This window comes from Chelon labrosus (assembly GCF_963514085.1).
Source record: "Chelon labrosus genome assembly, chromosome: 7".
Classification (NCBI taxonomy): Eukaryota; Metazoa; Chordata; class Actinopteri; order Mugiliformes; family Mugilidae; genus Chelon; species Chelon labrosus.
Genome location: NC_140343.1, coordinates 13,080,130 through 13,097,725, shown reverse-complemented (window position 1 = coordinate 13,097,725; position 17,596 = coordinate 13,080,130). Strand labels below are relative to the sequence as shown.

Sequence of the window (17,596 nt, the reverse complement as noted above, 5' to 3'; positions counted from 1 at the left end):
AAATACAGGGGCAGAGTAACCCGTACCTGCCGTATCCATTAGGGAAGGTGAGAATGTAATGTTCATCATGTTCCAAACAGGATACACAGCCTAGATACAAATCAGAGTTATTAGAGGTCCAGGAAGTGTAGAAATGTGTATTTGGGAGCGTATGAGGCAGTGTCTATTGCAGTGTGTACCTTGTCCAATGTTGTGGACACCTATGGACATGCCTAGAAACTTGGACTTAGTCCAGATGTGAGCATTGAACTGGATCTTCCTACGTAAACACTCTGCGTAGAATGCAGAGACTGCAAAAGAAGGAGAGGAAACACAGAGCATTGGTACAAAAGTGGCAACATACCAGTGATATTAAAGTAAAAAACAAGGTAGAGGTCACTTTTCAAAAACAGCCACTGCAGACTTTTAGATCCCATCTGGTTAAAGGTAATCATGCTGAAGAACAAGGTAGACACTCACTGGGTGGGTGGTGAGAGACCTGCTCTGCCACAAAACACACACTATTGGTTGAAGACCAGGGAACTGGACCCTCCGATACCGTCTCCTGGAATCAGAACAAGATGGAAGGAGAGAGAATATATAAAACCCGAGCTGTATCATTTTTCATTTTTTGCGACTGCATGCAATACGAATGCTTGGGTGTGTTAAAGAGTGAACCTCAAGTAATTTGTATTTGTATTCTGCCTGACAAAACACGACTTGGTCATTGTGTCACAAAAGGGAGAGCTGCTGAGCTACATGTAAGAGGTTGAAGATGGAAATGTGCATGAAATACGACAGACCAGAGTCTTATAACTACTGGCCATCCTAACTGTGAAGCATGGGAGTGGCAGCATCATCTTGTCGGGGTGTTAGCTGCACTGTACTGGTGCAGTTCACAAAATCAATGGCACCAATGAGGGAGGAAGAGTATGTGGATATACTGAAGCACCTTGTCAAGACATCAGCCATGGTCACAAATGGTTCTTCCAAATGGACAATGAGCATGTAGCTAAGGTAAAGTAGTGACCCCAGCTGAGCCAAGACAGGGAATGTTTACCAGGATTAAATGTGAGGAACTGTTAAGTCTAAATTTATTTGCCTAAGGTGTATGTACTTCAATTGTAGCCATGACAAACACATTTTGTGGTGGAAAAAGTTCAAATTTACATAAAAAGCAACCAAGCCCTGATGTAAACACAGCTAGTGTTTGCTAAGCTGGTATTTTGAGCTTATTTGCGTAACCAAATATCACCTTCAACGACTCAATGGTCCTTAAAGGCAAAAAGTAAAATAACAGGTTTTGCTTTTCTGACCAAATGCATCAAATTAGACATGAACTACCTTCAGCAGGTAAAATTCACTAGTATTCAGGCACAGATGCTGAGTGAGATGTGTCGTGGTAGTAAGGAGCCAAGCAGCGTTTGACAGCCCTGATGGCAGCATCACAAGGACTCACCGTGTGTGGAGAAGGATCATCTGTGTCGCGGGGAAGATCCCAGTGGCAGTAGAAGACCTCACCCAGGATTGGGTTGTAAGGTTTCTTGGCCACTGAGCCTTTCCTCCCTGCATGGAAAGCTGACAGGTACCACTTCACCACCTGAACCATGCGCTCTCTGGGCTCCGGCTGGTCAGCGATACTAGTGGAAGACAAATGAACGCGTGTTGAGCATTTATAGCTCTTCGATTATCTCAATGAAATGATAACTTGCACACAGGAAACAGGAGAGCTGGTGGTACGTACCTTACGAATAAGTCGGGATGTGCAAAGAAGTCTGCATACATTTCTAGCAAAGATCTCCTTTCTAGGATGAAGGTAGGCAAGACCACCTGCCAAACACAAGGAAGGAGAAAAGTCTAAGTTGTACGCTTTGTTCAGAAGGAACAACTTGCAAACTAGTTAGACCTTAAGACTGGAGTCAAACATCAGTAAGACACAGCGATCCTTACCTTGGTGAGGTCCATGCCTAAACGAACTTGAGAGAGCAGATGCATGATGACACTCTTGTGCTCTTCCACAGACTCCCCCTCACCATCGTCATCGCGGTCATCATGGTCAAACTGGTCTGAAGACAACAGCAGAGGCTCACGTGACTGGAAAAACATGTGGTTCCCAGCCCTTTTCCATGTGTTAAATAGCCCCCCCTCCTACTACTGTCTAGTGAATGAGGCTGTAATATAGCCTCATTCGAGTTCTACTTTTCTGTTTACCTGCATCTGTGGTGCCGTTGGACATGGATGAGTTGAGGGACTCTGTGGTGTTGGGTCGTTTCAACCCCGTTTCTTCATTAGCGAGGGGCGAGGCAGCTGGAGGCCCTGAGGGACTGGAGTGCAGAGGAGGAGAAATATCATTTGGACAGGAAGCAGGAAGCAGGAGAGATATGGTGATAAAGAGTGGGAAGAAATTCTAAGGCAATTTTGTTGTTAGGCTGTCTGACCAAAGCCACTTTTCATTCGCTCCAAGTATCATTGTCCCAGCTGAACTCTATAATAATGGTGTTGCTTTCCAGCTATAAAACAATAGATTATTATGCAGTGTTGTTTGCAGGGAGGCGGGGTGAAGCTTTACTCACTCTATGCAGTGTTTGGGGGAAGTGCTGCTCTGGTAAAACTCGTCGGCATCGTAGAACTCATCCTCGCTGGAGGAATAGGAGAAGTCCGGCACCGAGTGCGAGGGGAGGGGGATGTGAGCCGGGGAGGCGATGCCGCTACTGGGGCCTGACGGGCCACTCCCTGATAGAACAACACAGGAGAACAAACACCACACGTCAAGTGTCTTGTAGCATTTTTCCTTTATCGATGTAATAACTTTATTCACACAGGTCATGATGATCAAATCAACAGCATGTTGTTTAACTGGAGAATAATTTTTGAGCCGTGCTGCGATGCAGACTGTGCATACAGGAACATTAAGCTTGATATAGTGATGGTGTTCTCTGCAGAGCATATTGACAGTACTCTGAAGCATGCAGCCTCTCTCCTTAGTGCACAGCACAGCGATTTAAAACTGCTGCCTCAGCACGGCAGACAAACAGGCAGCAGAATGTGCTTTCCTTTGCTTCGGCTCTCAGGTTTTTAATTTACTTAATATTGTTACTACTTTTGCTTTCATAGTTGAGAATCATTTTAGTTTCAGTTTGTGTGTAAATGTAATAACAGCACTATTTTGGAGTGTTATTTCTATAAAAAAAAGTGTTGCTTGGGAATGAGAAACAGAACACGTCCATGAAACTTGTAATAGAAGCACAGTGCACGTACAGTCTTTTATACATACAAGAGGTTAAGATCATTCTTGAAGACAGCAACCAACAAAACAACCTTCTCATAAAGACTGGATCTCTGGAACAGGTAATAAATACTATCGAGGAGCTACTTAGCAACATAATACTTCATGGATTCAAGTCCAAATTTGGTCTACTTTCGCTCTGTGTGTAGTTTTCACTGTGGTTTCCACTACCTCTTATGAATATCTGCCTCTTTAGCAGCTAGATGCTCCGCTCTGTTAGGTTCTACTTGTGCTCATCTTCGTAGTGCACAGTAGGTTTATAAAACAGCTGCCTGTGCAGCCAAAGCTGCAGCTATGAGAGCAGCGAGATTGAACAAAACCCTTAAATCCACAGATCGGACAGCTAAACAATGAACTGAAACTCTCAGTAATGCTCCATAAAGCAGAGCAAAAGCTGCAGATTCAGCCTCACTGCACTCTCATCACGACAAGTCATCCCTTTCACACTGTTGCAGTGTTTTCGCCCGATCATTTCAGCAATTTCTACTGTAATATATCAAATATAACGGCTTTAAAAATGGATCATTTTAAGACTAATGAAAAGTTCTTCAAGTACTCTGTACAAGTTTCAACTTGCATGCCAACAAGTAAAAGTCTATCAAGTGATATTTATTAATTTTGGATGTTTGATAAATTAATTTAAACCAAAGCATCAAACCAGGAAAACACATTCAGAATATTCACAAAGTATCACTGATCTGTTGGAGTGAACGTTTACCTGTGCTGTTGGGAGTTGGGGTCTGCAAACTTCCCATCACGACGGGACCAACAGGTAATGTGGAGGGTCGTTGGTCTGATTTACACACCTGAGAAGCGTCTTAAACAAAAAAGCGAAAGCAGATGAGTTAAGCACTGAGGCCCCAAAATGAAGCAAGATCACATTAAAACCAGTTCCTCTTCCCACGTGTCGAGAGGCTGAGGCTGAGAAAATGATCTGAGACAGAGGTTTCAGCTGTGAGGGGGTTTACACAGACTTTTAAGAGGACACAATTAGAATGGTCTACTTTGGGCACTTTTGAACCGTCTAGTCATAGTCATTTGACAGTAATAGCCAAAAATGTAGTCAGCAGTGAGGAGAACACGAATCTGCTTCCATGCAGAATAACATAAACAGAATGACGTTTGAAATGCATATAATGCAACAGTTATTTTTATACTTCTGCGCTAAGTTGACGCAGAAGCTACGGCGACAACGCAGACCTCTACGCAGACCCTAGCGCCGTAACCGACGTGCACCTCCCCAGAAATGTAACCATGCGCCGCAGCGACGCAGACTGCAAGAACTGTGATTGACCTGCTTGGTAGTAGTGTGTTTCTGCTTTAGTATTTCCAGCTGCCTCTCCATATCTGCAAATTTTGAATTGGTTGTTTCGGATCAATAAAGCCAGAACACGTCGAAGAAAGTTTAACTGAGGATGTTTGGAGATACAAACGTTTGTATGGCTCGTCTTTGGTGAAATTTCAGTCACTATTGTTAAAAGTGAAGCAGGAAGTAGAAACAAAAATGAACCCGACTGGCAAAAAAGACACGGGGCATTTTTACAGAGCGGGCCAGACTGACGAGCACATAAGCATAAATGGCTCACACCGACGTAGGCTACGTGCATAGGTTACGGCGTCTATGTCCCACTTTACAGCTGTTTTCAGCTCAGTTAGTTTCTAGAGTGTGTTTGCTTGTTTCTGTTTAGTTTAACGTTTTAAAAAAACGACTCCAAACTTCAGCAGATTTTCACACAAGTCCTGCCAGCAGACAAAGAGAACCCATCAAACTGAGCTAAGACAGACACCAGATTTTATTATATATATATATATATATATATATATATATATATATATATATATATATATATATATATATATATATATATATATATGTGTTAAATATACTTAAAGATATTTTGGGTGTGTTGTCACCACAAAGATTAGAATTCAGTCAACAGAAATATTTTTCCACATCTTGAAGTTATCACGCTGCCTGATACTGCTGTCAGTTTTCAACAGTCAGTAACATAACACGTATCAATTAACCTTCAAGGCTGAGAGAACGTTTAGAATAGGTTCCAAAACCATGCACAATGTTGATATTGTTACACTAGAACGTGTCTCAAGTTACGGCACATCTCACTATATGCGTTTCCATTGAAAAACCACAACCTAAAATGTCGAGGGACAAATTATTGATGAATCATAGCCTGTGCAGATTAAATGGCAGAAAGAAGCATTTGTCAGCAAGCACTTATTACATCGCTATAAAAACAGTGAGGACGTTCACAGCTGATCAAGAGGGGGAGCTGTTGTCACCTTTGAAAAATATTACACAACCTCTCTGGATGATGATGAGTCAAACCCATGAACACACATGCCCAGTGCAGGGATAGCTGCTATGTCAAAAAAGCATATGAGACGGAGGCGGATGTCTTAGTACCTGTGGGTAGTGTGGTCTGTGTTGGCATTGTGGTGTTGACTACAGGGGTGTCCAGAGGGGCCTGGTAGATCCCATCCACTGGGTTGATGGTGCTCTGGAGAAAAGAAAGAAGACGAACATCAACAACAAAAACAACCGCCTCAAGGGGACATCAGACACCTGCTCACACCCATACCACTGCCTGCTTACCATCATCACAACACCTAAAACCACATGTTCCTGGATGCTTACCACAACTAAAGCCAGATGTCAATGCACGCTCTCACCCTCCATTATACATCATATGCACACCTATGTGATAACAAGGCCAGTCGACTAAAATCTGCAGCATCCAGTCCGGGCAGATCAATTTCCTTTTACTGCATTCCCTGGAAAGAGGTTTCATTAATGTCGTCGATATGAAATTAACCACGCTGCTCAAAATCTAAACATAAGCAGCAGCAGCAGCTTTACCGGACGACTAACGTCCTCTCTTGAACTCTGGGGTTAATTAACTCCACTGGGTTGACGTCTATGTCCGTAACATGTCTGAACTCTCAGGCTCTTGATTTCCCCGTCGTCAAAATCAGTGGGGACTAATCCACAGTGGCCTGCTCTGATCAGCCCCATCTTATCATCATGTGTCCAACGTATTTGGATCTGTACGTGTGTGTGTGTATATATATATATATATAAAAAAAGCAGACAGTGGGCTTGGTGAAATGAGGTCACCGCCGCCAATGACCCATCCGACAGGAACACCGACAACAACACAAGCTAAAGCGAAACCATATCGACCCTTATTCCCCAACAACTTACCCCCAGGCCTCTTGGTAGCACTGAAATGACATCTAGTCATTGTGTTTTTTTTTTTTTTTTTGTGTCTGTGTGTATGAAAGCTTTGAGATTAACAGGAACAGACAGAATGAGTCAGTACTATGGTGGCGTCCTGAGATTAGGCAGAGGAAAAGCTGTGAGAAGTGTGGTAATGTTTTTTGGGATGGAACATTTTCCTCTAAATACTCTAGCTGTGATCCGAGGCTAAAAATGTCACACGGAGACGACCGGTCAGAAATTTCTGCTCCATTTTTTCCCTCCCGTTCAAACTTCAAGCTTCCTTCCTCTGATCCTTCCTTTCCACCTCTGCTCTGCCCTCGTGCTTTAGTCGGCGGCTGCTAATTATAGCCAATTGCAGAAATATTGGTCTGTCAAGGTGGGACCAGCTCATGACCTGGCTAGCAGGAGATGAAGCAAAAGCAGAAGGAGACAAGCAGCGGGGCATAGACAAAGAACTTGTGTCATGATGGATGTATTTTTCTAACTTCGCCAGTTTAATATTAATGCGGAAGTATCACTGACGGAGCAAACTGATCCCAAAACAATGAAGGGACACAGAAATACGAATACTGAACAGGCTTCTTGTGTGCTGGCTGTTAAACGATCCCTGCGATTTACAGCAGTTCCCATGGCAGTGCAGTGCGTGGTCAATCAAATGAGCTGCTAATGTTTCATGTATTTTAAAACAGAGGTTTGCAGTGCATTTAACGCTTGCCCCATATTACAGGCAACGTGACAGACACTTAGAAGACCTAAAGCTGCAAAGACATCTTTAGCACGAAGCTTATGGCATACGAACACACATGCAGTTATACATGTAGACGGAGCTTATGCTATTAATATTTTATAATACTGTACTTATAACTTTGAGATTAAGTCAGCTATTAGAGCGGCACAGTCGTATGAACTGTGCGGTCACAGCATACCACTAGTATAGAGGTCACCATTATCTGAAAACATTCACATTGCCGTTATATTTTCCAAAGCAGCATAAGGAGCATTTTAAAGATCGATTTTTACTTCACAGGTAGGAGCTTTTCAGTGCATGTTTCTTTTGCCCTTCAGTCCTCACTTTTCTGTCTTGTATTTTCAACTCCAGCTTACTCTGAGGCTTTCCTTGCCTGGAATAGCACAAGTAGAGAGATGTTTCTCCAATTCAAGTTCATCATTTGGGGACACACTCGGAAATACGAGCACCCGTAGTTTCTTTTAACAGAAGGGAGCCCTGTTTACAACTGCATAATCGTAGCTGTAATGACTGAGACAGATTAACCATCAATAGCATGGTTCAGCCCTCCAGCTTTATTTTCACTTAGATGCTAAAAGGAATGCAAAAGCTGCTTGTTGGGTAAGAAATCAATCTAGAAAATGTATAGTAAATGCTTTGGAAAACAGCTGTCAATAATGTTAAGTATACATGGCGTAGTCAAAGCATGCACAACATCTGGTACGGCCTTCGGCGTAAATACACTGCACCTGCAGAGCCCGCGAAGTGCTCTCTGAACGGCTTTCCAGCCATTAGCCTTCAGTGGTTCAATAAGCAGGCAGTGTGTGCAGGATAAATCAATGGTGAATTAGTTGACTCTAATTAGTGGGTGAAGAGATATGCAACACTATATACAGGCATGCAAACACTCACATATTGCATTTTGTGCAGTAAAGCAATAAAGATCGCATGAAGGAAGGATGAAGGAAAGAATAGCTCCCAACCATTTGAACCATTTGCTAGGAAGAATTCAAATCTCAGATGGAATCAGGAAAGAACTGACTTGATCAAGAAGATAGCAGCGGCAGACATGAGGGAAACAGCTAGAGACAGAGCTTATCTCCAAATTAGATGACATGCACTAAAGAGATCTGACTGATCTGCTTTTCTACAGGAGAGTAAATTAAGCCAGAAAAGAAAGTTGTCAGTTTCTTTGATTTCAACTTTTGTCATGGACAGAAAGTGTCAAACTTACTATAAGTCCGTTTGCGTGCTGTTGTTCGTTACTTTGGTCCTTAAAATTTTAAGAAGACAGTGTTAGACTGCTTGCGTAGGAAGGGTCAAGAGTCATATCAAAAAGCATCCTCAGCATCCGCGGTGTGGAGAGCAATGAGATTCATCTCTCTCTCTCTTCACATGGAACTTCGTAATAATCCCCACCTTGCCACATGCAGTGATCCTTTCATCACACGGTGAAATCCGAATTTCTTTCAGTTTCAGAAAGTACAGGATTGTTCCATAACGCCAATCGAAATGTTCCCAAAATGTTATTCATTAGTAAAAGTGTTCCTAGTTTTAAAAAACGGCAGCAAGTTTCACCTCACAGCCGCATGAAGCAGAAATGATTGTTTCACTTCCTTTCAGAGAGCTGAATGGAACATGTGATGAAACGAGCACTGGGCTACACCCTCATCAACCACCTACCCAAATAGCAACTGTAAGCAGGGAACTACCCCAGGGACGCAAGGTAACACAGAGTGCACACGTGTGTGGTCTCCCAAAAACAATGATTATGGAGAAATGGCAGGGCAACACTGCAGAGAAAGGAATCAAACGTACAAAGATACTGTGTTTACCTTGGCAATTTGCAGCAGTACAATACAGTGCTTGATGGACTCTACCATACTCTGAAAGAGAAAAGCAGAAAGGAACTCATTAACTTGGAGCTGACTTTTAAACCCATACAAAGGAAGGGAAATGTGTTAATCTCTGACTTACACAAGTAGTCTCTTTCAAACTTTCAATTTTCTGTCAAAAGAAAACAGAGCAATTTAAAAAAAAATAAAACAAGCCTATGTTTCAAAAGTACAGGAAGCTAAAAAACGACAAGGTAATGGTGTCATTTTTGTTTGCTGGAAATCAACGAGACAATTTCCCAGAGCAACAAGTTTGGGGAACTCACGCTGATCAAAAGCTGGTGTTAAACCCAAGACAGGAAGTTCACACACAAGACACCATGTAACTGAACTGCTTCCTTCAATAAAACGAAGTACCTTTACTCCTCTAACTTTTAAGTTACAATATCATTGGCTTTGCTGACTGAACGTTTCCAAGAAGAGATTAAAAAAAAAAACGGAACTGTCATGTAAATGCCTGATTAATTATGAACTATAATTACATGGCTCCAGTTCCAACAATAGTTCCTGTACTACACACACACACACCCAAATGTTGAAACAGCGTAAGAAAGGTGTGTAAAATGGGGTTGTCAGACTAACAGAAACACGTGTCGGTTCAGCGTAATACAATTCAATATTACTACAACCCACATCCTCCAAAATAAAGTGGAGTTTATTTTTGAACTACTACTGAATACCATAAACTTCATGAAGATACGATTTAGGCCAGGACTGTTATATGAGGATCCGCTCTATTAGCGTACCTAATGAACTGGCATTAGAGTATTATCTGCTGTGTAATTCTGTTAGATTTGCCATTATTAGGTAATTAACTGAGTAGTGGATTGACTGAAAATAATTCAGCAGTTTTTTTTTTTTGTTGCTGATAATTTGTTTTAGTTTAATTTGTCTGTATGTACACTTTCATCATATTTAAATCACTTAATAAGATGCAAAAAATTTTGACGGGCTTAAAACTGCCCACAGAATTCAAACACCCGCACCACACATCCAGCTGTCACTTTTCATTCCCCTGTTGTTAGCCACGGCTCTAATGACGGCAAGAACAGCGGACCAGAGAGCAGAGACACAGGGACACTACTCACTCTGCGTGATTCATCCTCTTTGCAGTCCTTGATCTTCTCATCAAACAGCTGTGTGAGATCAAAAGACGACAAAAAAAAGAAAAAGACAGACGGCATATGAGCTAAGATGATTCCACAGTCAAACGATTATCAGAGGTGAATCTGGACAGACGATCTGGCTTGAGACAATGTGGAGGCAAGCTGTGAGCTATTCTCACTAAGGAGGGACGTTTGAAATGTTTTCATTAAGATGTTCTGACTAAGACAGTATGTGCCTGTGACTTTAAATGCAGTGTGTCCAACTTTGTCACGATGCAACCACAAACCTAATTTGTAATAACTTCTGCTTTAAAAGAGAGATTCAGATCAACAAGGAAATACTTACAAAAATAAGGGGAACGCACAGATTCACACTGTCACAGCGCATGATATAAATGTACAGATTTAGAGTAAAATATATGCCTAAATTATCTGATTTGATTTGATTTCTGTCAAATGCACTATATTATCGTGGGATGTTTAGTTGTTATATGTCAGTCAGTGGTAGATAGCCTATATATCTACTTACTCTGACCAAAAAGAGACCAGATTAAGCACTCGTGTCAAGTTACATGCTCATTCCTACCTTTAACTGGTCAATCAGAATCTGTAGATAGGCGTCTGCTTCGGCAAGCTTTTTGTCAAAGTCTTGAACACTTGGAACAAATCCTGTCTCGGCCTCCTGAAGATGGGAAAACAAACAAAGCTTAGCGTTAGTGCAGCCCTGACCAAACCCCATGGTCAAAGCCACGCTACTATTTGCATATTCAAATTAAAACACAATTATCCAGGGCTGTGTATTATCCATACATTATATATATATATAAAAAATAAAAAAAAACTGTCTCTATCATCACCTCCTAGCCAGGTAGGCTTTGCAAACTGTTACACAAAATGGTGGACAGAAACATCAACAGTTCAGGAGAATCTTCCAGCATCGTACTGTACTGGGGGAGATATGAATACTATTGTTTAAAGGCTAGCCTACATGAAAGGACAGCAGGTCTGTCTGCTGCCTGACTGGAGGCCAGCACATTACAGACGAATGACTGTGTGTGTAAATGGGATGAGGTGCACTCGAATTCATTGTTTGTTAATTAGCTCCCCTTAATAGCTTACAGACTCCACACACACACACACACACACACACATATAAACCCGGGCACAGAGGATTTCATTACATAATATCCATTAAAAGGTAATTACTAGAGTATCGGCAGAAAAGACCCGACCAGGCATCTGTCTCTATATGTCTGAGCAACCCTGGAATAATCCAGTTGGCTGTGACACAAACCAAAAACAGGATAACGGGGGAGATAAATGCAGGCACATACACGAGTTGCCTTAAAATCACATTTAATACCCGAGCACGTCAGCAGCGAGGACACTCTGCACCAATTATAACACAATAACCCCTCTAACGTCAAGCCAGACAATTCAGCAGATGACTAATACAGAGTGTGTCAGTGCAACTTAATGCTACACAGCAGTTACTCCGACACACACACAAATAACACACTCTTAAATAAAAACGCAGCTAGTGATCTAATCTAACAACATGCTAGCAAATCAAGCTCTTATCAAACCGTGTTGGCTGCTGCTGCTGCTGCTGCTATTTGGGATTTGCTGCGTTGCACAGTCTTGCTGTGTCTTGAGTCCGACATGTCTCTTCCTCCTGCTGAAGACAGCCCCAGAGGAAAGTGGAGAAAAGCCATCGAGGCTCTTAGCGGCCGCTGTGGCCCGACGACGGCTAAAGTTTAAACTGTAAAAACATGCTAGCTTTACGGAGTGCCAAGTGTTTGTCAACTCAGCAGCCATGAAGTCAGCTGTGAATGGAGAAACTTCCTCAAAAGATCAAAGGTGCTTTTACTTGGCGTGATAGCAAAAAAAAAAAAATAGCTGGCCACACAAGGGCCTGAGCAAAAATGTCTATTATTTATTATTGTATTAATGACTGTGCTCTTGTATATCCTCTTATTGGGCAGTCATATCAGATAGAGAAACTAACCATAACTAATAAAACACCTCAGTTCAGTGGAAGAGCTTTCTAGTGAATCATTACATCATAATATTTTTTTTTGCTTAAACATCTACAGACTATTATATAAATGAGGTCAGTGGACTAAACACACAGAGCGTGATACAGTTATTTAGTAAACGGCTCGTAAAACTGACTTCTTCAAGTGACATATCCTAATGTACATGTTTACACTGAAGGCCTGAACAGCCGGACGAAACAAAATAAGGCAGATCCCCTTATATTATCACACGGCAAACAATGTCTCATGTTTAGTCAACACACATAATGAAGGGGGAAGTGTTTTTATAGTCGGAGCAGATCAGTGTTCGAGCGGAAAGTCACAGGGCAGGTGGCTGCTTTATAAACAGCTACTGCACCGCCACGTCATAGTGCTCACTTCTTGCTCAGAAATCCTCCCAGACATCCGCACCTCTGCTCCCACTTTGTTCCCACGCCACGGACCGTACATCCCCGTGACATAGTGGGAATATTTTGGGGCAGCCTGCAAAGTCCTGCACATAAACACGACACCCGCTCGACCACCGCCAGACTCCACAAACGCACACACTGTCCTGGCACCCTCCTCCCCCACCTCTCTCCCTCCTCCTCCTTTCTATTTGTCTTTCCAGGCAGTGTGACCCACTTTAAAATGCTCCTGCCCCATCAGCGCACTGCAGCGGTTAAAGTTCACCAAGCAGTGCTGCAGTGACGTTTTTTTTTTTTTGTTTGTTTGTTTGCGTGCGTGTGTTTTACTTACTGGATGCCTCGTTCCAATGGACATGCTGCTTTAAAGCCTTGTGCAACCCTCAGGCCATTTTGCCTGACACAAGATCCTTTTCTCTTTCTCTGCCTCCGTTATTTTGTGTTTTTCTCCCCACAGCAACAAACCGCCAGCTCAAATGAAGTTAGCATTCTTTCTCCTCCCTCCTCCTCCTCCCCACAGAAAGCGAAAACAATCTCCTCCTCTCGCTCTCCACTGCAGTCTGCCAATATCAACCACGGCAGCAGCCTTCAGCCTGCGTGTTAGCCGGGCAGCCTGTCTGGCTACAGCGTATCCTTCAGCGGCAGTTATCAGCTGAGCATTTGGTATGAGGCAGACGGAGCCGAGTTAATCCAGGACCCTCCCCTGGCAGGAAAGCCACACTTCCTCTCACATAGGCAGAAGAGAAAACACACAAAGCAGCTGCAAGTACTAACAGGAACCCGCATTAACAGCAGCCCTGATTGGCCGAGGTGACAGAGGCAGATGTTTGGGTGATCAAGCAACCACGTCTTGGATTGGTGGGCGCACCGTCACATGATGCTACGACAGCAGCGCTCCAACACCGCATTAGTGTGCGTACGTGTGAGTGTGCGCGCTGAGCAAGCAGACAGACGTAGTACATCAGAGGGATTTGCCACGGAAGGAGGAGAGGGAGGGAGAGAAGCTGAAGGAAGGTGGGAGGGAGAGGAAATGAAAAGGTTGGTTATGAGGATGAAAAGGAAAGAAGTAAGATTTGCTTTAGGGGCAGAGACCAGGGAACGTTTGGCAAAGAAACAACGTGAGGGCAGGAGAAGGAGGAAGGTGAACTGACTGAGACGCACTCATAAAAAAGAAAAGAACACCGCCAGCAGTTTAACAGACTTTCCATTAAACCAAGAAGCCTGGTCCCAACACCAGCCCATCCTCACCACATATTGCCATAACATTCGTTATCCGTTTATGATGACACAAATGTCGCCGTTATTTCCATTTATACACAAAAGACTAACCTCTCTACTGCTCCGTTGAGCCAAAAAAATCAGGCGGCACAAGTGACACAAGTACAGCTTTAAAGCGCTGACAACAATATCTGATATGCAAAGTCATCTCGAGTGTTGTGGCGTAACCTAGTAAATCTTTTATAGAGCATGCAAATGCTTATAATCTGAGGCTCAGTGAGAAAATAATCACAGGCGCCATATTTTTCTTTACCTCAGGATACCGGTATTGTTTTTGAATATTTCAAAGAATGTCATATTTGCTTAGTAAAATAGATGGTGCAGAGTAGAACGACAAACAGAAACAGGCTTAAAGAGCCCCAGAGCAAAACGGCTTTTTTTTTTTTTTTTTGTCGTAGCTATAGCTGGATGGATTAGGCACACGTGCACACACGCGGCGGTTACATACCCGGAGCTGGAGGGTGTGCCGGAGGATGGTTCCCTCTAAGGCGTGGATCCACTTCTCCCGCTCGTCTGCATCCCGGGCTGAGGGCAGAAGCACACAGACACACCCGGTGAGCCACGTTTTCCATTCAGACATCATCGGAAGCCCTTAAACTCGTGTTACACTTTAATGCCAACCAGGACACTGAAAACACTGAAATGACATGAGTACTGGTGACGCACTAGGGGGACACTGTATTCATCTAGAAAGGACAGTTTGCTTTTTATCTGGCTGAATTCTGCTTGATCTCATGTCTCATTTGATATTTTCGAGAGATCAACAATACATTACAATACACATTCGCCAGATCAGTCACTATCTAAAGCATAGATTCTCAACCGGGGGTCCGCGGACCCCTAGTGGTCCGTGGTGTAATTGCAAGGGGTCCGTGAAAATAAAATATTTTTCAAAAAAAGATCCTATGACATTTATAGAAATAGAATTATTTTATTCAAATGTGACTGAGACACAACTGAAAGCTCATATTAGCCTCAAAGAGTGAATAAATGCCATAACGCAATTTAAAATGCAGTTTCTGTTGTTTCTATGAAATTGCACCGCCACCCCCCAGAACGGGTGGGGGTTCCTCAGGGTCGATCAAAAATATGCAGGGGTTCCAGGACCCAAAAAAGGTTGAGAACCACTGATCTAAAGTGTCGACAAGTATTGATAAAACTGCAGAAACTGACTACATCCAGCCAAGAGACAGACACTGACACAAGCAGGTAAGCTGTTTCGTCACGCTTTCAGTCTGTATGGTAAGGTAAGGTAAGGTAGCCATCTCCTATCTGTAACTTCATATTTACTATACAGATGTATAGAGCGGGATACGTACCATTCCTTTAAGTTAAGGCTATGAGCACAGTAGTAAGGGCTGTAACTAAACAGCTTTAGCAGCCCCCCCCCCACCTCGCTTTCCTTTTATTGATTTGCTCATGCACTTTACGTCGATGAACATGGGCAAATTTGGTTTAACAGGACTCAGGAAGTCCTGGTCTCTTGCAAAAACTGCATAAATTAAATTTTGTTGCTTTTTGCAGAGATTCAGGATTCAAATTTATTGAACCACCGCCAAAATGACATGCCTAAATTACAAAGGCTATCTGAACGTGCACCTCCTGAACCACTCTGACTGCGTGCCTGAATGAGGAGCTGCCAGTTTGGTTAGAAAGTGTCTTCTTATTGAGTAGGTAGTTGTATAGCTATAATTATATATAACCAAAGACGCTTTTTAATCTTATTTTTCACAAAAAAGAACCTTTGTCATGTGAAATAACAATATAGGTTGCTAAAAGAACATTTTACATGACAGAATTAATCATATACTACACAGGACATTTCTAGTAAAGTGGTTTAAATGCATGTTTTACGGTATTTAAATATGATAGTGAAGGGCAAACAACATCAGAGTAATGAAACAGTACTGACTCATCTATTCCCCCCCCCCCCCCCCCCCACATGGAGCCTTCAGGGTCAGAGTGTGAATGGAGCAGGGCGAGGCTGCACCCTCAGAGCAAAGAGACAGAGAATAAACAGACTGCCAGCGACATTAAACAGTGACCCAGTACAGGCTCTGGCACTTACAACCACGCACATCCACACTGCAAATAGCCTCTGCATGCTTTTTGGTGCCAGAAGCACACAAAGACACAATATTCTTTCCTCTGACACGGACTGGACTCAACTGGAATCCACGTGGACAACAAGTGCTGTATGTTTTCAGCGCTTGGATTTTCAGTTTTTCCTTCTGCAGCTGGTGGTGGTGGTCCAGAGACAAAAAAAAACCCTCAACTATAAAAGGTGTGAATAAAGAAATTAGTAAGATATATGCCCTTAAATTAGCTGGCAAACTATATCTTGTGTAAGAGTCATTTTTCAGCAGATGAACGGCTGCGCTAGCACAGAGTCTGAGCAGCAGGAAAGCTTTTAAAGACATTAAAAGGCAGCCGGAGCTCAGGCCAATCCACTCAGACAGCGCCTCACTGCCGTCTCACTTTCCCCTCTCCAGAGGAGCAGATTACTGCAGCTAACGTTGTTTAGCTCTATTCATGTCAGAAAAGACACAGCGGCAGGGTTATTTAGGAAAAAATAAACACTGTAGCTGAATGAATTGTGTCACGAGTCCAGTCTTTTTCTGGCGATGCGCAACCGACGCGAGCACTCTAGGTACGGTCACACCAAACTGACGTCAAAGGAAATAACTCTTGTTGGCAGTAAACTGTATTTGTTATTCAAAAGGGAAAACCTGAAGAGTTAGTATTAGCGAGGAGGCAAGAAAGCTAGGAAGGGCTACAAACCATCGTACAGAGCTGACCTCTCCAGGATTATGCTGATCAGTTGGTCTGCATTTATTTTTCCATTGCAGATGGTCCAGTCGTTATATGTAGTATTATCTGTATTTATATTATTGGATAAAGATGCAAAACAACATGAGCCGATTCAACATGCTGCTAGGGCCACGGACTCTACGTGATAGCCCGACACCGGAAAACAGACAATAGTCGGCCTAGTGTGCCACGGCCTTTAGTCAAGGCAACATATCCATAAATGACAAAACTGGCCGCCATCTGACGGAAAGTTACACATCTTTTAAACATTTACTTGTCTTCGTTATAAAAAAACAAAGGGGAGAAGGATGAGCCAACTACTACATTACTTCCCAGTAATGTAGAACCACTGCTTGTCACATGCCGTTCTGCATCAGTTTAACACGGGAACGAAAGGGACAAAAGTCTAAAAGTTCAATCTTTTTCTCCTGTAACTCTGCACAAACCTCACATTAACAACACAATCTCAGTTTTATGACGCCGTTTCAATCCCACGAGAACATAACGCCATCTCACAGTCCAGCTGATAAGAAGAGTCATAACAGAGGAAGGTGAGCGAGCTAAACCCTGCTATTAACAGCTACGATGTTGGTCTGCTAGAAACCAGGAGGGGGAGGCAAGCCTGTCAGAAGAGTAAGCACATACAGTACTGGACAAATTCCAACCCATCCACCTTCATTATCACTATATAGTCACATGCTAGATGAAGATCATACGGAGCCAATACAGAGCAGCAGCCCTCAGTCAGGCTGCCGTTCTCTCTACCCTGTTGTCTCCAACGGGACAGTGAAGGTCACCTCATACGGGATGGGGAACTGATACTAGACAAA

General features: G+C 42.9%; 1 protein-coding gene across 3 annotated transcripts in view; it reads right to left on the bottom strand.

The window, feature by feature from the left end:
• Positions 1-17,596, bottom strand: part of osbpl9 (oxysterol binding protein-like 9) — a 30,670-nt gene that overhangs the window by 4,131 nt on the left and 8,943 nt on the right. Inside the window, exons 4-19 of one of the 3 annotated variants that reach the window (XM_084548364.1) lie at positions 14,404-14,480; positions 10,821-10,916; positions 10,217-10,264; positions 9,211-9,240; positions 9,069-9,119; positions 8,468-8,506; positions 5,691-5,784; positions 3,984-4,082; positions 2,553-2,712; positions 2,191-2,303; positions 1,930-2,045; positions 1,724-1,809; positions 1,439-1,619; positions 460-544; positions 180-290; positions 27-90 (exon numbers count right to left, since the gene is read on the bottom strand). In XM_084548364.1, coding sequence (XP_084404490.1) covers positions 27-90; positions 180-290; positions 460-544; positions 1,439-1,619; positions 1,724-1,809; positions 1,930-2,045; positions 2,191-2,303; positions 2,553-2,712; positions 3,984-4,082; positions 5,691-5,784; positions 8,468-8,506; positions 9,069-9,119; positions 9,211-9,240; positions 10,217-10,264; positions 10,821-10,916; positions 14,404-14,480 — 1,450 coding nt within the window. Of the gene's footprint in view, positions 1-26; positions 91-179; positions 291-459; positions 545-1,438; positions 1,620-1,723; positions 1,810-1,929; positions 2,046-2,190; positions 2,304-2,552; positions 2,713-3,983; positions 4,083-5,690; positions 5,785-8,467; positions 8,507-9,068; positions 9,120-9,210; positions 9,241-10,216; positions 10,265-10,820; positions 10,917-13,011; positions 13,576-14,403; positions 14,481-17,596 lie in introns of those variants that run through there. The other 2 variants (XM_084548366.1, XM_084548365.1) reach the window with 2 other exon arrangements.